Source organism: Phocoena sinus, chromosome 3 (assembly GCF_008692025.1).
Source record: "Phocoena sinus isolate mPhoSin1 chromosome 3, mPhoSin1.pri, whole genome shotgun sequence".
NCBI classification, from domain to species: domain Eukaryota; kingdom Metazoa; phylum Chordata; class Mammalia; order Artiodactyla; family Phocoenidae; genus Phocoena; species Phocoena sinus.
In genome coordinates, this window is record NC_045765.1 from 162524453 (window position 1) to 162550329 (window position 25877).

The window sequence follows — 25877 nt, forward strand, 5'->3', positions numbered from 1 at the left end:
GAGTCAGTGCTTAGTTAGTTGTAATTCATCTTTAAAGCCACAAAATTACCCTCACATATTGTCATAGTCAAATGCTTGCAATATAGGAGACAGCTAAGTATTGCTTATTCATGTCAGAAAAACATTCCCTACATCTGTTCTAGTACTGTCTATGGTGCTTCTCAAATCCAAGTCCATGAACTCCAAGAATTAATGAAGGACGAATAAGTTGAAAAAGACTATAACTGCTTGGCTCATAGCAGAAGCCTCTCAAATAATGTTATTTTAAAACTATAATCAAGACAATTGAAAGAGGTGTTGAAAAATGTGGTATACTGTCAGCAATAAATATTTTGGTTGTACACTTTCCAGAAGAATTAGTTTTAAAACTTAAAATAGTTATGTGTTATGTAGGGTTCATGCAAATGGATTTATTTCATTCTTTTTGCTTATTTTGTGGCTGTTTTGAGGCAAGCTTTCCTCTGTCACATCTATCATTTCTCCCTGAAGTGCATTCACAGACTCCTTGGAGTGATGGAATCTTCCTGCAGTTATTGGTGGTGACTGGTCAGAGGTTGCTTAGCTCTAGGACCTTTCTCTGGAGCTGTTTCATTTGTGCAAGGGACCAGCAGCACTTGGGTGTTATTTTATATTAAATTAAACATACACACATTAGCACTTTACAGGCAAAATTGTATACGTGGCCACTTTCATATTTTTAAAAGCCAGATGGATATGAACCCGAGTTTAGTATTTTTGGATGTCTTGTGGAGGGGGACAGGTTCTAGGGTGGTTACCAAGATCCCCACCTCCTAGAGTTCTCTTGAGTGTGGGCAGGACCTGTGACTTGATTCTAACCAATAGGACATGGCAAAGGTGATGGATCTTTGTGATTACATGTACGGCATGATTCTGTGGTCATGCTACATAAAACTGTAACACTGTCTTGTGGGAGTATTGCTCTCCCTTCTTGGTTTTGAAGAAGTGGGCAGCCACGTTTGGAAAGCCCCCACACAGGGAACTCCAGGCAGTGCTTAGGAGATAAGGGCAATCTCTTTCCTACAAACAGCAAGAAGATGAGGCCTCTGGTCCTGCAGCTACAAGGAAATGAACTCTACCAATAACCTGAGAGAGCTTGGAAGTAGGTCCTCCCCCAGCTGAGCCTCTGGTGAGACCACAACCCCAACCAGCATCTTGGTTTCAGGCTTGTCAGACCCTGAGGCAGAGGACCCAGCTAAGCCATGCTTGGACTCCTGACCCACAGAAACTATAGATACTATTTACAGAAACTGTGCATAAGAAATGTGTTGTTTTATGCTGCTGTGTTTGTGGTTATTGATTATGCATCAGTAGATAATACTTTTTTTTCTAAATTTGTCACCAGATCATCTGCTCCATTGTGAGCATCTGATAAACCAAGGAGTTGAATGAATGATCTTAATCCATTATATAATGCAAAGAGTTGATATCAAGGGATAAATAACAAGGCAATATTTAAGGGCCAATGATACAGTAGAAACTCTATGAAGCCATGGTCTGGGATTTAGGTTCTGGTTTCCCTCTTTGTACAATTGAAAAATCAAATGTTCAGACTAAATAAATTTTAAGTTCCATTGTAGCTGTAAATTTATTAAGGGTTTTAAAATTTAAAAATTTTAAAACATGAGTACAAAACCCTTTAAACATGAATACAAAACCAAGGGCTATTGACCTCAGGATCTTATCCCTTCTCTAAAAAATATAGCTTTATTACCTCTAGTTAACCATTAAATAAATTTTAGTTTTATTTTGGATTTCATGTTCATAATCACCTGGATGGGATTAAAAGGACTTTATCTAATGACTAAAGAGAGCATATTAACTTCTCATTAGATACCAACTGATTAATTACATAATAGTGTTTCATCTCATCTGTTTTGTTAAACTGGGAAATCTACCAGCAGGAACATGACAATTTAGATACAGCGTGTTAAGTATAAACAGACTTTCTCAATTCATTATTGTATTAAAGAAAAGTGATATCTTTTCTTTCCAAGCTGAAAAAATTTGAAATATTTGATCTTTATACATTTCCTGCCCATAAAAAAAAAAAGAAGAAAGAAAGAAAGAAAACGAAAGGAAAGAAAATTAATCTAGACCACACAAGGAATTGAAATTAATTTAATTAGTTAATCCCATCCATTTCATTATTTAAAAAAAGATGTCATGCATCCCAGTTAGACTAGGGAATCTTTATTGCTTCACTTGTGTTATATGTTTGTGTAAAAGATCCTATCCAGTAGGTGTCAGCAAAGTAATCTTAAAAATAATCACAGGGGCTTCTCATATTAGCTTCATAACTACTTGTAGGTAAATTATAAGAACTTTTCTGCTTACAGAGCAAGATGTTATTTTAGCATATCTGTAATTTAAAAAGAAGAAACTTCTTGATTTAAGAAAGCTGCTTTCTCCTCTTTTTCCCCGTGTAATAAAAAGTCCATTCTGAAATATCGCGTAGACGGCCAATACTGCCTCATGGTGTCAGACATCACAATAAAACAGGGTATTTGTGTACCTGGATAATACTAAAAGGAGGCATTATGATGTCATCAAAAGATGTTAATATATATGTGGGCATGTGCATATCTATCTATCATCCTCTAAGTGGCCCAGATGGTAAAATGTTAGCTGGAAAGTTTCTGAAATAAACAGCCAGGTCCATATCAACATCATTTTGAAATATACAGAGTATAAGAGGCAAATAGATCCAATATGTAGAAAGCTAACCTATGGTGGACTACATGCTCCTTCTTCCCCTCTCCTAAAGAAACCATAGTAAGGGGTTGTGAGAAGACCCAGCACAGTCAGAGGGGTTCCCTGTGGGAAGGGGGAGGGTAGGTCTTAGGAAAGGAAAGGGGAGCTGGCTTCTCAGGGAAGATGTGTAGACTGAGGGCAACCACATTCCAGAGGAAGGCTTGGGTAGAAGGTAGTGTCCACCAGCTAGAAAGGGACAGCAGTGCAGTGGGGTATGTAGACCACAAATCAGCTAAGACGAAGAGAAGAGAAGCAGAGTAGGAGCAGGAAAATTTATTTCTTTGTTTTTAGAGAATTTTTATTGAAGTACTGATATAATATTTCAAGAAAGTGCACATATCAGAAATGTAGAACTCAATAAATAGATATATGTAGATATTAATATACCATATATAAATACATAGCAATAAAGATAACATTCGCCCTACTGGCAGCTAGCCTCTGAAGGGAAAATTGAGGGTTGAAACAGGTAAATTGAATCAAACCAAACGAAAGCAAAGAGTAACCCCAGAAGACTCCTGTGTTCTAAAGATAAGACGCCTGACTACTCCAGCAACTCCTAAGTTTCGCCCATTATGTTAGGGTTTGGTGGTGTCTCCTTGTGGATTTACTTTGCATTTCCCTGATGATCAATAATGTTGAGCATCATTGCATATATTTATTGCCTATTGGATATCTTTTTTTTTTTCCATGAGGTGCCTTTTCAGTCTCTTGCCCATCTTTCTATAGGTTATCTTTTCAAAGTAGATTTGTAAGAGGGATTTGAGATCTAGGTTTTATGTTAGATATGGATTTGAATTCTAGCTTTGTTACTTGCTGTGTGATATGAGGCTGGGCTGGGACCATCAGTCCACTGGAGAGGAGCTTAAGAGAACAAATGTTTTAAACAGTCTTATGTACAATTCCAATGCTACTAAAAATCATCCTTAGTTATGAATAAAGCAGGTTCCTAAAAATAGCTATTTGGTAGAGCTCTGTTAGATTTTTCTTTACCAAATCCTGAAAACTTTTGGATGCTAATATATGCAGTCCTTGGTTCTGAATGTTTGCTCCCTGACAGCCCATTGGAGGGTTCTGTTGCTCTGGGGTTGCTTCAGCTCCTGTCTCTCCCCCTGCCAGGTCTATCTTCCTCCTAGCTTCTGCTGAGCAAGAAACTGAGGTTAAGAGATATTGAACACTGCATCTGAGGTCCACCACTCCTAATAACTGGTAGAGTATGGGACTCAAACCCAGGCCTACTGGGTCCAAAGGCAGTGGAATGAACATACACTAAGCCATGTTGCCTCTTGGTAGCATCTTAAGGTTTGAGTTAGCAAAGGATGTTTTTGAGCTACTAGTAAGTTTGGGAAACATTTAGGTCCTGTGCTGTGTCCTCTGGTCCTTATACCAAGTCCTCTTTCTTAAACCCTCCATTATAGAAGTACTAGAAATTATCTGTTATATCTAACTACATGTTTACCAAGCATCATCTGTGGGTATGATGGGTACAATGATGAGTAAGATAGTTACAGGTCTTGTCTGCATGTAGCTCACTACAGACAACTATTACAAAGGAGACTCAAAAGGCCCACGGAATGGTGATATGATAGATGTATGTCTGTGATTTTTTTGACATGAATACAAAACCAAGGGCTATTGACCTCAGGATCTTATCCCTTCTTGTCTCTGCAGAGGCCTTACTCAATCTACTATTCCAAAAAACTTTTTTTTCTATCTACTGTCTCCTTCTCATCAGTATTTGAACATCCAAGGCTTTCCTCTCTAAATGAAATTGATCCCAGGAGAAACCCTCATTCCATGATCTTGCCTCTTCCTACGGCTCCCTGTTACATTGCTCTTCCTTGATTCACAGCCACCTCTGGAGAGCACAGCCTCACCCTGCTTCCTTGTCTTTGTTCAGTCTTCAGCTCACTCTGTGGTTGCTACTGGTTTACAGAAACAGTGGAAATGGTGTTGCACTTAAAGGATGCTTCCCAGGCTTAACCTTTCTCACTTAGCATCACACAATGCAGCTGAGCATGCTTTTATTCTTCTTGCTGATTTTCCTTTTCCAGTTATTTTCATCACTTCTCAGTCTCTCTGGTGGTTCTTTGTCTTCTGGTTCTCCTTCAGGGTATAGCCTAGAAATTCTCTCTCAATACACTCTCTTTAAGCACCACCCAAACGTGTCTCCAGCATAGATGACTCACAACCGAGATCCAGATCCACTTCTCCAACTGCCCATTGGTCGTCTCCATGTTAAACGAACTACCTTCAACCTTTGTTCTGCTTCTCTGTCCTCCGAAATCAATGAGTGGCATCCACATCTAAGAAATTGTGAGTCATCCTTTAATCTTTCCTCCCCTTTTCATCTCCTACTTTAAACCAATCACACATTTTACCTCCTGAATTTCTCACATCTCTCCCACCATCATTTCTTGCCTTTTTTTTTTTTTTTTTTAAACAGACGCAGTCTCCTAAATGGTCTTCTGGCTACAAATATTGTTCCCAACCAAACTCATTTCCTCATAGCAGCTAGAGTTGTTCCAAAGAGCAGTTGACCATGTTCCTGCTCTGCTGAAAACACTTCCATAACTCCCTATGATCTTCAAGAGAAAAAGCAAGCTGTTTAACCTGACATGAAATCATTCATTATCTGCCCAGGGCTCCCTCTCCCTCTCATCTCTCATCATCCTGCTCCTGTACACTCTGCACTGCAATCATATGAAACTTATTTCTAGTTCTCAGCCCTGTTCTTCTTTCTCTTGCCCTTAGGCTTTTCTCTTTTGTAAAACTCATCTTTCCTCCCACGTACCATCACCTTGCTAACTCCTATTTACTCCTCAGCTTAGCTTTCACTTCCCCTGGAAGGATTCCCCTGACTGTTCCCCAGCCAGCTTGAGTTTAAATGACTCATCCGTGTGTTTCCCCAGCTCCTAAACTACCTTGCTCAGTGCTCTGAACTGAAATTGTGTGATTACCTATGAGGAGAGGTGTGAGACTGTTGTGTCACGCTCATCATTTTCCCCTTAGCATCTATCACAGTGTAGAAGGAATATTTAAGCTTTATATTTGCATTAAAACTGGTCAAATATTTCCATACAAACTTTTTTTTATAGAAAAAAAAAGACGAATAAAAGACTTCCTTAGCCAAGAGGAAATGTTTCTATATATTGCTGCCTGCCAGACATTATTACTTTCTGGCTACTGTCATTACATTCCCTTAGGTCCTCTCTTTACCCTCTTTCTTCTTCAACTCCCCCATAATTAGAGAAACATTTGATAAATTATAGGACAAACAAGCAAATCAATAGGTTTTTACATTCTCTGCCAGGAGACAATATTCTCTATCTTCATGATTTCACATGAGAAGTGTAGAGGTGTCAGGAGTCTACAGAATCCCAGCTGCATTTTCTATCTCTTTTATTTTGGAGATTTGGGGGCTCTAGGGCTTCTCCTCTGAGAAATGTCATTCCAGAAAGAACGAGATACCAAAAATGTCACAGGATTTGGTCTCCTGTGGCAATACCGAAGATTGCTTTGTGGATTAATTCTGTGTGTGTGTGTGTGTGTGGGGGGGGGTCACATACTTGCAATTTCACATGAACATCCAAGAATTCAATCTTAAATATTTATGAATATGGTTAATATCTGCAACTCTAACTTCCCTCTAATTGCTAGCTGTAATTGTTAATAATTTTTACCCGGAATAGAACTTCCTAAAGGATTTTATATGGAAACTCGTCCTTTAAGATGTACATCTAGATGAAATTCCTGCATTCAAAAGACTTGAGGGCTGCATATTCTCTTTCCTCTTGGAGAGTCACAATATACGTCAGCCTATTGAAGACTTTGTGATGTGTACAGTCATCTATTCAACTCAGAATTTTCCACGTGTATGTAACCTCAGGACCATTTTTCTTTAAATTTGTTAATTTGCTCCAGAATGTAGTTTGGAAAATATTGGTAAGACTCTTTTGGACTTTTTATTTCTGCTTTGCAACAGCCCTTGTACTAACCAGATTTCTATATTTATTAGAAATTGTATAAGAAAGTAATAGCAATAATGGGTAATATTAACTGAGTATTACTGTGTCCCAGGCACTATTCTAAGTGCTTTACAGGTGTTAGTTCATTAATCTTTCCACCAATCCTATGAAATATAGGTTATTGTCACTCACATTATATGGACAAGAAAACTAAGGCAGAGAGAGGTAAAGTATCTTGTCTAAGGGCATACAGCTGGTAATTAGTGGAACTGAGATTCCAATGCAGGCAGTTAGGTTCAAATGTCTGGAATTAGTACTATTCTTGGTGGTGTCCCTACTTTTATCTTCTTTTACTAAATCTCCTGAGCCTGGCTCATGCACAGAGCCTGACAAAAGGTAGGCTTTTTTTTTTACTGGAGTATAATTGCTTTACAATGGTTGTTAGTTTCTGCTTTATAGCAAAGTGATACATATACATACATCCCCATACATCCCCATATCTAGGTGGTCACAAAGCACTGAGCTGATCTCCCTGTGCTATGCGGCTGCTTCTCACTAGCTGTCTATTCTACATTTGGTAGTGTATATATGTCCATGCTACTCTCTCCGTTCGTCCCAGCTTACCCTTCCCCATCCTCGTGTCCTCAAGTCCATTCTCTACGTCTGCATCTTTATTCCTGTCCTGCCCCTAGGTTCTTCAGAACACTTTCTTTTCTTTTTTTTTTTTTAGATACCATATATATGTGTTAGCATATGGTATTTGTTTTTCTCTTTGTGACTTATTTCACTCTGTATGACAGACTCTAGGTCCATCCACCTCACTACAAATAACTCAATTTAACCCTCTTGCCCTCTTGGTGGGAATGTAAATTGGTACAGCCACTACGGAGAACAGTATGGAGGTTCCTTAAAAAGGTAGGCTTTTATAGCTGTTTGATGCTACATGAATCATCTAGAGCTCTGTCTCTGATAAACAATCCAACTTTCATCCCATCTGTATCATTCCTAACAATCTAGTCGCCTAGAATGGCTGAAACAATGACTCTTGCCTTTCCCTACCCTCTCCTAAGGCCAACTCTACTGGCTGGTTAAGGAGGCAGAGCAGGAATTATATTGTAGTAAGAAGCTAGCACATGGTGGGCATCTTCAAATGGTGTGTCATAACACAGCTTGAAAAACATTCTATAGTCATGGGTCACACAACAAACGCAGACATCACAAAACAGGCTGCCAGAGGATGACAAATATTTGAATATAAATTAAAAGAAGCTTTGCAGACACAGCATAACAAAAAGCCCAATTAACAAAACTAACCATATGCTACTACCAGAATGGTTGGACACAGTGTAAGACACACATGAACATTAGATGCAAAGAAATCTCAGATGAAACAGCTTCAGCAGACAAACAGCAGACAGACAAACTGGAACCAGTGCCACACTGAGATGCTACCGTGATAAAAGAGCTTCCCCAGAGAGTCACTCTAAATGTTTCCCAATAAAATAGCTATTCAAGGTATACACACCCTGAAGCACTGAACAAATAGTCAAAGAAACTAAAGCAAAACAATAAGCTTTTCATTCTGTTTTATCTTTTCTTCCACATTGAATTACCACAGACCTTGATTTATTTAGCAGCATTTTTAAGGGTATTATAAACTAGTGGTGAAGAGTATAAACTTTAGAATCAGACAGGCTGGGTTTAAATCCTGTCTGTAATGTGCTAAATGTGTGGTTTTTGCAGGATGGTCTGAGAATCAGTTACTATGTATGGAAATGGAGATAGTAATACCTACTTCTTCATACTTTTGTTAAGATTAAAACTGATGAGGGCTTCCCTGGTGGCGCAGTGGTTGAGAGTCCACCTGCCGATGCAGGGGACACGGGTTCGTGCCCCAGTCCGGGAAGATTCCACATGCCGTGGAGCGGCTGGGCCCGTGAGCCAGGGCCACTGAGCCTGCGCATCTGGAGCCTGTGCTCCGCAACGGGAGAAGTCACAGCAGTGAGAGGCCCGCGTACTGGAAAAACAAAAAAACCCCTGATGTTATATGTAAAGGGCACAGCGCAGTGTTTGGCACAGAGTAAACTTATACTCCATAACTAAGAGCCATTTCACTTATTTAAAGCTATACATATTTCAGGATGTAAATTGGAATCTACATTTTAAGTTGTTTCTTGTTTGGTTTAATCAAATAGAAGAAAATTCCATCTTGGAGAATTCTGTCCTTGGCATTGTATTATTGCAATAATAGTGACAGTGATAGGTTATAAAACACTGTTCGTTTGCTTTTTCATTTGTTCATTGTTTCCTTCATTCATTCAACCGTCCCTTTAGGCTCAGGTGAACTGTCCTAGGTGCTGAAGATATAAAGCTTCTTGAGACACACCATCCACCTTCAAGATACTCCTAGACTAGTGAGGGAGACAGCCAGAGAGGGACATAATTATAATAAATACAGTAAGTACTAAAATAGATTCACGTCTTGAACATTATGAGAGGGCTATTGATTTTGTCTGGGGTTTACTAAAGAGTCATTTGAGCTTAGATATTGAAGGATCAATGGTGATTTCAGGAGGAAATAGGGATTTGGAGATGTATTAATCTGCTTATTCCACTTATTGAAACTATATTGGAAGAATGATAGACAATTGTTTTCTAGGACTATTCAACTAACTTCTAATTATTCTGCACAGGAAGAAAGAATTTCCTAATTTTTTAAACTTATTCCCCACCTCCCCGCCACCATAACTCCCTTATACCCTAGCCTCCATAGAGCACAGTTTTAAAATTGTAGTTGTTTAAGAAAGAATGAGTGCCTTTGAGGTTTTCTAGATTTGAGCTTGAACTTCCCTGATCCTGTCTAGATGTGGGATTTAGGGATGTTGTTTAACTTTTTTGAGCTTCACTTTTCATCTGTAAAATTGGAAATTATGTATACCTTATTAGGTATGGACACTGTGGCCACAATTAGGAGAACCTCAAGAGAATTTAAAATAAAGTGACAAACTGTTCTTGGAGAGTTATGAAATTAATATATAACATTTAAGAGCAGCATTCTATTAAAAACCAAAGCGGGGATTCTCAAGAGGGAGTCATCTTACTCAGGACACATTTCAGAATGATATGTGGTAGTGGTGAGACTTTTCCAAGGTTCCTATACTTTCCATCCTTCTATTAAAAAGCCTTTCCATCCTTTTAGAAATTATCATTGTGATGAGCCACTACTTCTTATGGAAGTAGGTCATATTTCAAGAGTGGTTGGTAAGAAGAAAAGAAAGGGGGACATTTTCTGAGTTAAGGAAAGAATATGTCCATTGGTAGGACAAGTAGTCAGTTATAGTCTATTCCTAGAAAAATGGGAGTCATTAGATTAGCAGTGTCCACCCCAGACCTGTATAGGGGAAGTGCTCACTATACTTATGTGAATATCCAGTCTGCTTTATAGTGACATTTGCTACAGTGAATTGATATGTTCTTGTTATTGTTTTTTTTAGTCTTTTATGAGTGAGCAGACTCAGGCTGATCAGTTGTGGAACACTGACCCAATCACATTTCAGAACTATCGAGATGGAAGGCAAGGAATCTGCAATGTGGATAATTCACGCAGGCAGGTACCACATGTTAGTTTCTGCCTGGACAGTCATGCAGTCTTCCCATGTCGCCTGCAATTTGCATATGCCCAGTTTGACATCTCCACTGGTATGTCAAATAAACATCTTAAATACAATATTCCTGATACCAAACTCTTGGGTTTCCACTCCCATGTCAGACCTTCTATTCCATCTTCTCTATTTTAGTCAATGAAAGCTCAATTCTTATAGTTGCTTGGGTGAAAGACCTGCAGCCATCCAGGCCCCTTCTTTTTCTCTTACAATTTCTGGTGGTCATACCCTAGGGTGCACCCCATGATTCTGCCCCCTTGTATCCATATCCTTGTGAAATCCTTTACTCTTGAGTGTGAGTGGGAAATAACATGCTGTGGCCTCGGGGACCCACGATGTGCTTCTATGCTATAAAATATGGCATACACGGTGCATGGGATATAACACCCACGATTATGTTACGTCGTGTGGTAAAAGTCAAGAGATCAGATCCTTAAGAAGTTGACTTTGAGCTAATCAGAGGGGAGATTACCCTGGGTGGCCCTGACCTGGTTAGGCGAGCCTATTATTAGAGGACTTGGACGTTCCCTGAAGACAGAGAATTGTTCAAATAGCAGAGTCTTTCTTTATCTTTTTTGCTGGCTTTGGAGAAGCAGGATGCCATGAGTTCTACAGCTTCAAGGAAAGTAATTCTGCCTACACCCCGAGGAGGCTATAAAGTGGATCCTTCCCTTGAGCTTTCAGATAAGGATGTAGCCTAGGTCACACTTGACTTCACCTTCGTGAGGCCCTGAAGACAGAACTTGTGTGAGCCATGCTTGGACTCCTGATGCACAGAAACTGCAGGGTAACAAATGGCTGCTGCTTTAAGCTGCTAATTTTGTGCTAATTTGTTGTGCAGCAACAGAAAAGTAATGCACACATCACATCCAGGCCATCAGCAAATCTTGACAGTTACCTCTTCAACAGAGCCAGAATCTCATCACTTCTTGACCTGCTCACCCCTTCTTGTCTAATCAAAGCCACCAATGTTTATTGTTTGGATGATTATAACAGATTGCTAGTTGGTCTTCCTTCTTCTACCCTCACATCTCAACTGTTTTTTTTTTCTCCAAATAGCAGCCAGAGTTATCCATTTAAAACACAAATCGTGTTATGCCCTACCCCTGTTCAAAATCTGCAAAGGATTGCTGTCCTGTTGGCCTTACCAAGATCCCCACCACATCCTGCTAGGCCTTATATGATCTTGTCACCAGCTACTACTCTGACTTCACCTCCTGTCACTTTGCGCCTGCTTCTGTTTGTAATGCCACACTGGCCCCCTGTTTCTTAATTACATCAATGCCATTTGTATTGGACATAGTGTGATTCTTTATGAATCTGCATTAGTAAGTAATCTCTTCGTACTGACTTTCAAAGAAAAAATATGTAAGGACACACACATATGAAAATAGATTAAAGAATTTCAGTCAGGCTTTTTATAAGGTTTCAAGAAACCAACGCACATACACATTAAATGGGGTATTTGGACTTATTGTAATGACATAGTGAGAAGCAAATAAAACATGAACAGCCATACTTATAAACTTTAGGGGAAATGATATTGAACTAATTACTTAGAATTGCCGCCCTGTAATTTCTTCACCTATAAAATGGAGATTATGACAATACCAACTGATTTAATTTTTGTGGGGAATAAAAGATTGAATTCATGTAGCAATCTCAGACCAGCATCTGGTATAAGGTAAACACTCAAACAAACAAACAAAAAAACCCACCAGCCCTTTAAATTATTATTAATTAGGGTTAGAAGTAGTATTAGTCAGGAAAACAGAATAACTGAAAATATTATGAGAATGAGGTGCTTGCTGTAGCAATTAGCGCACATACAAATGTAGGAAGAACTGAGGAAGTGAAGGTCTGGATGAGGGAGCCAGGGAATCAGAGAAAGTCAGGGACCGAGACACTATGTACACAGGGCTGATTTGAGCCAGCGCTTTTCAGGTAGTTTCTGGGGACTGGAAAAGTATAGCTCTTCCTGCTGGCTCTGCCAAAGTCCACAGGGGCAATAAAGCAGGCAGCTATGCTTTTACATTGTGGCTTCTCTTCAGCATTGCTGCTTGTGTGGAAACCCTGGAGCCCGAGGACTAAGGAGAAGGGAAGGCTCGCGGACCTGGTTTCTGAGTAATCTGGGCAATGGACCTCCAGACATACGCCCTCTGCCCCAGACATACGCCCTCTGCCCTTGCCTGTGAGCAGGCAGGATGGGCCCAGCTGGAGAGAATGGCACAGACGCCAGCATATTCTGTGGCCTCCTTAGCAGCCAGCATTTATTTTGTCCTGCTCTAAACTCACTGTGTTGACTCCTGTTCTCACTGTCTGGCCCTCTCCTACCAGTTGCCACTACAGGCTGACTCTCTCCTTAACTCGTGCTTCTGCTTATTTGTACCTTCTGTTCCCTCATGTCTTATACTGACCGTCCCCCACATATGTATCATTTAGCTTCTACCATAGTCACCACTGGATTCTTCTGATATGTCTCATTCTTCCTGCCCAAGAGCGTTTTTCGGTTGGTTTTGTTAATTGCAGTTATACCTTTAGAGCAAAGATTGAGCCTTAGGCCACCTTACGGCTCTCTCATCAGCCTATAGATTACCTGTCCTTGTACCAGGCTCCCTGCCCTGGTCAGATTCACCTTGGCCGGGCTTCAAGTCATGGGATCCATGTACAAATGACCCTTCAGAGAGGCCTGGGTGAGTGACAGCAGTTAGGGTTCCCATAGCACAAGAGGTGTGGTCGGCAGCTTCTATATTACACGTGTTTTAGAAAACAAGGGAAATGCTAGGTATTGTACAAAACACCTTGTATGCATTATTTAGTGTGATACTCAAACTGACCTTGTGATGTAGATTTTATTAAAGTGTTCACTTGTCTTTTGAGGGATAACTGAGCCTTACAGAGGTTAAGGTCACGTACCTGATATGAGGTGGAACTAGGATTGGAACTCTAGCAATTGGCTTCTGCTAACTGCCTCGTGGAAGCATGATTTTGATTGTCTTTTAAATAGGGTGTCTTAAATGTCTAAGGTGGTTATGCCACATTGGAGCAGCTGAAAGTGGACTAGGGGGAATCACACCTTTAATAAAGTCCGTCACTGGGGCAAATAAAGCACTTGGGGCTGTTGATAAATTACTCTAGCATGCAATCCACGAACTGAAAAAGAGTACACTAAACCTGAACCACAGCTCCCCTTGGAGCACCTAAGTAAATACCTTGGGCACCTAAGTAAATACCTTTACTTCTTATTCTTAATTCTAATTTGAAAGTTAGAAAAAAAAAAGTAATGTAACCTCTCAGAAGCCTCTTGCCTTAAGTAATTTTAAAAACAGCTCAATTTCTCCTTCATAAAGAAATGACTATCATGTTATGATTATAAGTCTTATATCTGAATTGAAATTTTATTCGCTGGTCCCTCTGCGTACTGTAGCACATACGGAGGGCAGCGCAGCACGGCAACTCTGATACAAACGTGCTAGGAAGTGCTGGGGGTGGGTTAATGACAAAAAAAGAGAGAGACAGTGTTGTGCTACTTACCATATATGTAAATCCCATTTGTTTTTTTTTCCTTAAAACTTTTTTCCTTGTCTTTCCTCCATCAGCTCCTACTCCTCTAGGCTGTCACTTGTTATACGTGACTTGAATTATTCTACTGAAGAGGGAATGCTTTCTCACTTTAAGAAAACCAAATGTTAGAAAAGACCTTCTTTCATTGCTATTCGGATGTACTTATCATTCGATAACTAGCCACCCCTCCAGACAAGGATTTCAAAACAGGAGTTATGATTTGCCAGAGCATTTCACAGATCCAGCCATTAGTGTTCACCCAGCTGAAAACTACAGGACTAAACATAATCCAATTAAGTAACAACAGTATATTTTGAATCAGTGCTGAACAGATGGTAAAGTATCCTCCATTCATTATTAATTAATGTTCATGTAGCACCCACAGAGAATGACTCTGGGTTACTGCTTCCTGAAGACAGAAACGGAATTTCCCCTCCCTTTCAAGGTTGTATCATCTTGTTGGTGAAAACCACCTTACAGGATCTGGAATAGTTTTATAAATAAATCACTTTGGAAATGAGAACAGAAAGGGCTTCAGTAGATTTTATGACCTCAACAGATGATTTAAAAAATAAAGAGTCTAGAAATGATGAGTTTTCTTATTTTAGAAGAATTTAAAATTGCAGATGTATCTGCCTCCTGTCTCTACTCAGCATGCCAGCAGAGACACTGGAGGTTTTTCTCTCCTTTTAATATCGCCTCTACATTGTAAATTTATGAATACTTAGCTATACCTTTTAACTATTTTTTCTCTCTTGACCTCTACATAACATTGCCACACATATATGTAACATTTGAAGTTGGCAAAGTGATATTCAAGCACAGCGATCTCTCCTAAGGATTTTTGGACACCAGTATTTCAGAGGATATCAACTTGGTTCACACTTCGTGGACTGGCTTGTCATCATGGCAATATTTTTCTCTGCCATATTAATTATAGAGGATACCCATGTCTCTCTTGAGTACTTCTTTGCTCATAATTATCTTGGAGAGTCATGATTTCAGTTGTGTTCCCATACGAAAATAAAAGCTTTCCAAGTTTAGAAAACATTTTCCTACTGATGGAAATAGTTCCCGAAATTGGTTTACTTATTTATTTTAAATAGCATTCGTCATCATGTGCATTTATTTTGTGGATAAAATAACCACCAAATTAAGAATTCCACTTTTAGACTTATCCAACTTCTTCATTTTCTCGTTAAAAGCTATAAAAAATTTAACCATCTATGGTAGCTAGTTGCCTACTCAATACTCATGCTCATCTCTGCCTTAATGAACTCTTAATTTGGGAAGATGGCAATGCATTTAGCTAAAATTCAACATTTTCTAACCCCTATTATAAAATAAGGATGGCCAGTGATATGTACGAACATGTCTTTAGGAGGTAGTTTTTGAGAATGTCTTTTAAAGAGGTTTATTCAGCTAGTCCCTGCCTGGAATGCCGGCACTGACTAGAGTTCCAGCAACCATCTTGTGACCAGGAGGTAAACTTGAGGAGGGAAGCCACAGACTAATGAAAGCAGAACAGAAATATAAATGGAGCTTGGATTAAAATGACTGACAGTCCTGGACTGTTTATCTCTGATCTGCATATTAAATATGAGAAAATGAATCCCTTATTTTGCCAAAGCACTCTTTTCTTGGGTCAATTCTCTATCCTAACTGAAACAGACTGTCAGAACCAAGTAGGTCCTTACAGTGACCTACTGCTGGATCCAGCCTAACTGGATCTGGTTCCCTCTTCCACCCCCACCCCCAATACTTGTCTGACCTGTGTCCTACAACTCTCTCCTGCATACACTCTATTTCAGCCCCATGGCCTCTTTGCTGTATGCATCAGGTACACTCCAGCCTGCAGAATTTTGCACTTACTCTTCACCTTACCTGGAGTTCTCTTGCCCTGAATGTTTGTCCAGCAAGTTCTTTCACATCCTCTAGGCTGTTACTCAAAAATCCTCTTTCCGGTGCTTCTTTCCTAGTCACCGTTTCTATCACTTCAGCATCCTGTCCCCTGACATTTTATATCTCCCTTCCCTTATTTAGTTTTCTTCCTTGCATGATCTAACACATGGTATATTTTGCTTCTAAGTTCATTTTATTGCCTGTTTGCCCCCTCCCTCCTCGGACTGTAAGCTCTAAGGGACAGATATGTTTGCTTATTTTATTACTAGAATAGAGCTGGGTACTAGGGGTGCACATACATTTTTGTTAAATAAATAAATGTGATAAAGAACTGGTTGAAGGAGGAAGATGTGGAGGGAAAATACTAAGGCTCAGATAATGGAGAGCCAGAAGCTGGTAATCCTTATTTGGTTTAAATAGCAGGGAATCGTGGCCAAATTTGAAAGCATAAGTAAAGAGGGAGATTATAAATATTTCCAAGAGCAAAAGAATAAAGAATGAAGCAAGGAAATGCAGAAAGATGAGGGGCAAAGAGCTCAGGTAGAGGGAACTGCTGTAGTCAAGGGAAGTGATGTGATTTCTTGATAACAGAAATGAAAATACCTAGAGGTTGAACCCAGAGAGATTTTGTAATGGCTAGGATGGATATGGAAGAAACTCATATTGGACAGTCTCAACCTTCTAAGAAGAATAGGATTCAGGAAAATTTCTTGAGAGTGAGGGAGGGAGTAGAGGTGGAAGGATGGAGTGAGGGGGAAAATTTTATGATGTTAGAGACTGCAGGAAAGGGAGATAATACAGAACTGAAAGAAAATTGCTAGTGAATATTTCTGCAAGCTCAAGTTGAGATAGATAATGAGAACTTACAGTCAACTCTCCTGGCTTTGTTTCTTTTCTTTTAATTCTTTGCAGCTCAGAAGTGGGAGTAGGAAATAAACAACAACAGATGGTCAGCTTTCCCCAGGGTTGGTAAATGGTAAGGTGGACATGGCAGAAAGACAAGGTGGTTATGGTTGAGTAGGTTGTGGAAATGATTGAAAATGGGCCTACAAGGTAGAGAAGGAGAGGGATAGTATGTGGGTTGTGAAGGCAGGATATGCCCTAAAATCCCAGGGTGCTCACTGACCATGGACTCTACCTTCACCCTCAACTGAAAGTAGATTTGGACTTTTGTTCCACTTCCGCCTATATTGTACATGAAGTTTATGTTCAAGGATTCATAGCATTCTTTAACCATGTGCCATTTGGCCTGATGTAGAAATATGACCTAACAGAAAACCTCTAGGGCAAGTTTTATGTGCACACTTTCAGGTATTCATGCTGGGAAAGATGTAGAGCTCATAAATGTAAACTCATATGCAGGGGAGGGGAAGTGCTCCCCATTTCTGCTTGGTTTTAAGCGTGTATCCTTCACATTAGCTGTCATTATTCCAGCTCTCCTTTTTGTTCACATGCTTCACACAATTGCAAAACAGAAAGATTGGGAGTTGGAAACTTGGGATCTGGAGTCTGTCATCTGAGATCAAATCCTGGTTCCAGCACTATCTAGCTGTGTGATCCAAAAGAGCAAGGCACTTAACTTCTCCCCAAGTCAATGCTGTCATCTGTGAGATGGGGTGTATACCACACAGGTTGTTATGAGGATTGGTGAGATATCTATACAGTACCTGAAATGGAATCTCGCATATGAAACGTTTATAATTAGCTATGATGATGGTGGTTGTGGTGATGGTGATGTTTAATTCAATAACTATAGGAAGTTACTGAAACTTCATAAAGAATACACCCATCATTTTCTTGAGGTGGAATAAGTGGGACTTGTTTTCCCTGAACCTAAGCAAGGTACAATTAATTATTAGAATTATAAACTTTGCAATTCTTTCATGAGGAGTACATTAAGTAAATTCCTGGCCTAAGGCTTTCTACATGGTACATTCAGAAAAAACAAACATAAACTTCTAAGAGACATCTAAATTGTTCCATGGTCTTTAAAAAATTCAGATAAAAAATACCGATTCTCAATTCTAATCACTATAGTTTCATTGTAGCAAAAGCAGGGAATAAATAAAGCAAAAATATGAAAATTAAAATACCCATAATTCCACTATCCATATAGTTATAAATAGCTATAAATAACCAAGGATATATTGACTCTTCTGAGCCCTTTTCCATGTATATACATCTCTCTCATCCAATTTAAAGGAATTTGTTACAAATATTAAGATGCCTAGAAATCCAGGACAGGGCAACTAGAGAGAAACAAATGCTGATGGTCATACTCATTAAGAATTTGCACATGGAAGGGGAAAAAACACACCAGAAGAATTCCTAAAGAATATTGAATCCAGAATGAAGAGGAGAAAGATGTTCAGCCCTTACATAAATTTTCTCTATTACTCTTTTTTCCTTTCTCATGTCTGAGTATTGCTTGGTTTTGCTGTATAGTTTGAGGGTTTAGGGAAGATTTTTAGGATGGATGGAAGCTAACATGGTATTCAAAAATTATAAAGAGCCTGGTTGGAGTGGGTTGTGGTTTTCTCTTCAGTCTGTAATGTAAATATTGGGTTGGCCAAAAAGTTCGTTTGGGTTTTCCATGTATTGGTTATGGAAAAACCCGAACGAAATTTTTGGTCAATCCAATATCAACAATTCAACTCGAATGGATAAATATCATGACTTTTTAAGTGGATAGGGATGAGGGAAATCAGCTGTAGTAGACTATTCATATTACATAGAAGTCAATAAAACCAGAGCTGTCAAATCCTGTATCTACAATGATTTGCTAGGGCATCTACCTAATTTTCTGTCTGAAAGACATGATATGATTCTGAGTCTATGGGACCTATGCTACAACTATATAAGTTGTGGGTAACTGGTAGCAATGCAAAATAATTCTTGTCTATAGACATGCAAGTGAATTCTGTAACTTTCTAACATTAACTTCTTGAACTGGTTGGGACCCTTCATGTTTCCTGATTAATGAGTTAAATAAAATCTGTAACAAGTGTTCATTTGTATATGTGTATGAGAGTCATAATTTTATATTTATTTTTTTCTTTTTTTAAAAAATTATCTTTTGCCCAGTTTTTTCTCTGCAGTAACAATCCAAGGCAAGTGCTGTTTTTGAGGGGCTCTCTTCCTGATATGACCTCTTCTTGTTATGCAGAGGTTGACATAAATCCTCATAATTTTATTTTAATTGCATTTTTTATATCTTTATTGGAGATCAAATTGCTTTACAATGTTGTGTTAGTTTCTGCTGTACAACAAAGTGAATCATCTATACATATACATATATCCCCATATCCCCTCCCTCTTGAGCCTCCCTCCCACTGTCCCTATCCCATCCCTCTAGGTGGTCACAAACCACTGAGCTGATCTCCCTGTGCTATGCGGCTGCTTCCCTCGAGCCATCCATTTTACATTTGATAGTGTATAAATGTCAGTGCTACTCTCTCACTTCATCCCATCTTCCCGTTCCCCCACATGACCTCAAGTCCATTCTCTATGTCTGTATCTTTATTCCTGCCCTGCCACTATATTTAAAAGTTACAGATTCTTGACATTTGGAACATGCAGTTAAAATGCCTCGTGATTTTCCTGCAGTCCTATAAAATTTTCCCAACCATTTTCTTTTCGTTGGCTTTTTTCAGCAGGGTAAGTGTCTTAGCTCCAACTGCAAAATACCAATAGACTGGGTGGCTTAAACAACAAATATTTATTTCTCCCAGTTTTGGAGGCTGGAAGTGTGAAATCAGGGTGCCAGATTCTGGTGAGGACGCTCTCCCTAGCTTGTAGATAGCCACCTTCCCACTGTATGCACACAGGCTGAGAGAGAGCTGTTGTCTCTTCATCTCCTTATATGGGCACCAATCCCATCATGGGGGCTCCAACTCCATGACCTTGTACAAATCCAGTTGCTTTCCAAAGACCTCACTTCTAAATACTATCACACTAAGGATTAGGGCCCCAACATATGAATTTTGGGGGGACACATTATGTAAGGAAGCCAAATATATCCATCGGGTATATATCTCATTCTCAAAGATCTCTATAATTAGAGACTTAAATTTCCCCTTGACCCAGGAGTAGTTTAGGAGATTTTTGGTTGTATTATATTCATTTAAAAATTATTTTTGTCTTCTGAATTTTCATATGTATTTGTTTTAAATTACTAATGCATTGTGACTTAGAAAATGTTCTGTTGGTGGGAACGTATTGTGAATTTCTTTACAGTTGTAAATACAATCATTTTAAGTAGTTTTTAGCCAGATGAAACCAATATGTCATTGATAGGTTATAAAATATATTGTTATGTATTTTAAGCATTTAAATAGTATTTCTCAAGTGTCCCTATCTCTACCTTATCGAATTAATCATCCCACATATTTGAGTTCAGCTCTTTCTGTCTTCTCTTTCTAGATTGGTTGATTGGTGTTTATTTGAAGGAATTGGCTTAAACATGATTTTGCAGTTGGTAAGTCCAAAATCTGTAGGGAAGAGAAGCAGACTGAAAATCCAGGTAGGAGTTATGTCGTAGTCTTTAGTCCAAAATCTGCAGGGCAGGCTAGGAGTTTGGGAACTCAAGTAGGGTTTCTATGTTACAGTTTTGAGTCAGAATTCCTTCTTCTTTGGAAACTTCAGTTTTCGCACTTAAAGCCTTCAACTGATTGGTTGAAGGTCGCTGCTTTACTTAAAGTCAGCTGATTGTAAATGTAAATCACAGCTATAAAATACCTTCAGAGCAACATCTAGCCTAATGTTTGACCAAACAACTGGGCACCATAGCCTAACCAAGCTGACACATAAAATTAACCAGCACACTTCCCCAACTAGGATGGCACCCTTTGTGAAATGCTTTCTGACTACTTTATCTTCTGTACATTGAGAGCAATGTGTTAAGACATTATGAAAATTGTATTTTTTTTTTACTATGTACCATATATTTATACTTTTATGAACAGTATTCTATGGTATTTTATGTGGATGTGGTTAGTCTTTGCTTCTTTGACTATTCTGTGATATTAGTAAGTGAACTCTGGTTCCCTTGGAGCCTATATTTCTTCTCTGTTCCCTTCTCACATCTATGCTTTACTATGCCATCACCGGAGGCTCTGCAGAAATCCAGACAAGGACTTTGGAAACTCAAGGCTTCGTTAGGCTTCTAGCTTGAGCTGTGGGCTCCTGTCCAGTTTCACCAGGAATTTTGCTTTGGGAGGGTATTAGTCAGTGGTCTACTATTAATAAAATGCCTTTCATTTCTACTTTTCCTATTAATCATCCTCAGCCTCAGTGAAAAATCCAAATAGAAGAATTCTTAGCTTCCTGGTATAAAATGTCATCAAATACCTCCAAACCAAACCCAGGTTCCTAATGACCCATCTCATTCCTAAGTCCACATAAGTCCCTTGAATGCGTAGTTGATTAGGATCTTTTTCTTTGTACTGTAATGTGTATAAAGCTCTTAGTACAGTACTTGAAGCATAGTTAGTGCTTAATAAGTTTTTCAATAATTATTACTTCATCCTTAAACACAATAAATTAAAATATCATTTAGCTCTTGAAACATTTACTATATACCTTATCCCTTCATATAATGACTGTGTTGGAATTCAGGCTATGCAGTGTCTTAGATATTTCTAGTTACCTGAGGGTCACCCACTGATGGAGTGAAATCACTTAAATAAGGGCACCCCTGGAGAGGATTTAGGATTATGCACCTTTAAGAGCCTTTTCAATGTTGCCACTTTACTTTGGTTGCACTTTTTTTTTTTTTTTTTTTTTTTTTTGCGGTACGCGGGCCTCTCACTGTTGTGGCCTCTCCCGTTGCGAAGTACAGGCTCCGGACGCGCAGGCTCAACGGCCATGGCTCACGGGCCCAACCGCTCCGCGGCATGTGGGATCTTCCCGCACCGGGGCACGAACCCGTGTCCCCTGCATCGGCAGGCGGACTCTCAACCACTGCGCCACCAGGGAAGCCCTGGTTGCACTTTTGATCGCACATCATTAGATGTTCCACTGCTTGCCACACAAACTTCTTGCTTGTTAAACCAATGATCAACCAAGTTCAAGTTACTTTGATGACTCTAAGTAGGTTACAGAAAGAGAAGAAAATAAAATACATCTCTAAAATATGACACAAGGGAAAAAAATAGAAAGATGCTGAAATTTATGACTGTTTCATGGATATCAAGCTATTTACAAGTTTTTAAAACAATGATAATGAAAATTATCATGCTTTACATTGATATAGAACAATTTCTAACATTTATTTTTTTCATAATATCCTTGCAACTATTTAACTATGTATCATACATTTCTATTTTTGTGAATGTTATCCTATGATATTTTATGTGGGTGTGGCTCACCTCTGCTACATTTACAAGTAAATGATGGAAAGCAATGTGATGTCAAAAGGGATAGTAATAAAAGTATAACTTTGAGGCTGCTATGTTTACTGATAGAATAATCCTAGATTCAAGATGAAACAACTATTTTTGTTCATTGCAGCCTTTCAAATGAATTAGAAAAAAATGATTTCAGAATTCCTCAGGAAAAGACAGATAATACACTAAATGTGACTTGTGTCCACCCAAAAATATAAAGGGAGTTTAAATAAAATTTTCATAGCCTGAGCCAATACAGCCTCATTCACAAAATAAGTTATACTTTTCACGTGTGATTTAATCCGATACCAGAGTTTAAGGTATCTCATATTATCAAGACTTTATTTTACTTGTGGTGAGACATAATGTCAGTAACAACGTTTTATGGTACTATGAAACATGTAAATTCTTTCTCTTTTTTTTCCCCTCCAATTTATTTGACATCTCAAATCAGGCAACTTTTGAGTGAAGGTTTGTGGTAATGTTATCTCCAACAGCCTTGGATGGTTCCTTTCATCCTGGGATCACTCACTTTAATAAAAATGTTAACTTACTTTTGCATCACTCCTTAAAATGTATTAAGTACTTCATGTGATTTGTCTGGCTTGGTCTGCAGAGGAATCCTAGACGTTAGGCTTGGCATGTTTATATAGGCCAGTGCAGCATGGTGGCCAATGGCACAGATGTTGGTTCCAAAGTCCCTGGGTTCGAACCCTCCCTTTGTCCTCATTCCTTCGGCATGTGATCACTGGCAAGTAGCCCAACCTGTTTCCTCACCTAGAAGGAGAGGACAGCCACCTCACAGTGGTAAGAATTGAGTTGATAGATGTGAGTTGCTTGGAGCGCCCCCTGGCTGTAGCAGTCATGACGCCAGCCCCTGCTGTCCTTGTTTTACGCAGGAGTAAAGCCTTGCTTAGAGAGGTTATGTGCCTTTTTAGAGAACCTTTTTTTCCTTTTCTTTTTGGAAAGTGAATTCTTCATTGAGAAACAAAGAGAAAGGGGCTGATTAGTGCAACAAAGAACAATGAAAAATTAAATAACTGTGAAGTTTGCCATTTTCAAGAATCATTTGTTTAAGAAAAGCCTTCTACCTTGTTTATTTCTGGAATAATTTGCCTTCAGGGGCATATAATCACAAAAGAGCTAGTATTTAAATATGCTACAAAAAAAGAAAGCCGCTTTTCATTTTCTATGTATGATATCAAAAGACCTTTCTTAACAATGGATTATTTCTGTGATGACAAGTGTATTTAATACATTTAGATATATTTCTAATGTTTTATTCTTCACTTGGTGGCTACTAGTTGATGTTGATCATATAAATGACTCACAGATACTTTTTTCATTTCAATTCAGGTATATACAGAATGTTATAGACTAAATGTTTGTTTTCCCTCAAAATTCATATGTTGAAATCCTAACCTGCATGCGCTCACCAGAATAACTTCACAACTATTCTATTTCATAGAATAGCATCATAGCATCCCTGTACATGCCAAGATCTTTCTTCTTTCTATGTGGATATTTACTTTGACATAGTTGATCCCTCACAAGGATGATTTTTCTCTTCCTTCCTCCTCCCGCTTTCCTAACTCTATGCCAGGAGTCCCTGATTGTCTCCTTTGGGCCCCTGCATCAGCCACTGTCTTGGTTCTCATTTTGGCTTTGAATTGTATAGGGCTTTCCACATAACTATTGCAAGCACACCTATCCTTCCCCTTCAATCAGACTAAACTCCAGCTCAGTGAAGACCACATTCATACAACCACTGTGTCACATGCTTGGGAATTATTACTTGGAAGAATGCATTTCATCCAGGCCATCTCAAATGATCACGTAAAGAAAACAAGTGTTAATCAGGATAGCTCTAGCCTATAATCAATCTATTAACTACAACCAATCTTTTGACTTTAACCATCTAACCAATCATCTATCCAACTCTCCTTGGATGTCTGAAAGGCACTGAAAACTCTCATTTGACCCCCTGATTATGTCAAATCCCTTGTCAGATGCTCTCATATTTCTACCTATTCTAAAGTTTTACTTTTTTTGTATAATTATTTGCTTAATATCTGATTGTCTCACTGGATTACAGCAGATAATGACTGTTTGCGCTCAGTATTGTATCCCACATATATATCAGAACAAAGGAAGGAAGGCAGGAAGAAAGGAGGGCAAGCAGAAAGAAAATGAGAAATCTCCAGTTTACTGCTGAAGCTTCAATGGCTGTTAGTCCCCTTAGCAGTATGATTTGATGTTCCTTTGTAGACTGCACTAATATTTCCAAACAAAATTGCTTTTAAAATATAACATCAAGAGCAATTTACATTTCAAAATTTTTCCAGTTATTGAAAATGTTTTCAGCGGTGTTACAAATGGTCTTGAAGCTTCCCTAAATGTTCTAGGCATTAGTAATGGGTGTCTGTGACTGTCTCCTAAAAACTGCTTATCTAGTTACCTCTAAACAAAGAGAAAAAAAAAGCCTGGAGAAGTAATTATCATGCTGTGTGTAAAATAAGTGCAGCAGTGAGACGCACTGCGCACCGACGGAGCAGACCTGGGCAGGACGATGGTGGCCAGGTTCGGACTGGGGCTGCTGCTTCTGGCGCTGCTCTTACCTACGCAGATTTATTCAAATCAAACAGCTGTTGTAACACCTTCAAGTAACTCCTCCCAGCACATGTCAGCTGCCCCCAATCCAGCGAATGCCACCACCAAGGCAAGTGACGGTGCTCTGCAGTCAACAGCCAGTCTCTTGGTGACCTCGGTCTCCCTTCTACATCTCTACTGTTAAAAGACTTCGGGCCAGGAAACATCTATACTTCCTCATCCTCTAAACCCAATTCAGATGGCATCCAGACATCCAGTGTGACAAGGGAAACAAAAACAACAGGTCTTCATTGAATGAATCTGCAAGTTCCACACCTTATTTTATTGACAGAAACTGTTGAGGATCCCAAATTTGATTGGTTTGAAGAGCATGTGAAGGGTTTGACTAGATGATGAATGCCAATATTAAATCTGCTGGAGTTTCCTGTACAAGATGAAGAGAGACGACCTCCAAAATTGGTTAAGAGATGATTTCCTTAAATGTGACTTAAGAAGTATGGATCCATAAAACTCTACCTTGAAAGTGAGAATAGATTTTATCTTACTTAGAGATAAAGAATGTGATGTGGAACAGATTCAGTTTTCATTTGGTTCATTAAATTTGTAAGGCCATAAAACAATGAGGTAAAACAGAAAGCTTCTGTGATTCTATTTATAGGTACATTAGAAGGAACTTCCAGGTGTTACTGTAAAACCTCAATGTGTTGTTTCAGCAGTACTAATTTAATGCTGATGTACTCCAGAGAAAATTTTATGTTAAACTATCACTGTTCTCTTGGGAAATGAACTCTTTCCCTTGGGGTTTGGGTTTGACATTGCATTTGAATTTTTATATAGTCATTGATATGTTACCAGGGCAATGATGGATTGGAATCTACCCCAAGTCCAAGCATAATGAGTACATTTTGCTTCTATACTTATCAACTATTCTTATTCAAAAAGAGCACTAGGTTCATTTAGCTAAACAGATAAAGAGTAGAATTACATTGATCTCAACTAATTTCTAAATGCTT

The 25877-nt window shown here is 38.9% G+C and overlaps 1 protein-coding gene across 1 annotated transcript; it reads left to right on the forward strand.

Annotated features, from left to right (window-relative positions):
• Window positions 1-23118: 23118 nt before the first annotated feature.
• LOC116751141 (signal transducer CD24-like) lies at window positions 23119-25306 on the forward strand. Its single transcript, XM_032626578.1, has 2 exons — window positions 23119-23155; window positions 24786-25306. Exons 1-2 carry the CDS (start codon window positions 23119-23121, stop codon window positions 25046-25048), a joined length of 300 nt encoding a protein of 99 aa, XP_032482469.1. The 3' UTR covers window positions 25049-25306.
• The last annotated feature ends 571 nt before the right edge of the window (window positions 25307-25877 follow it).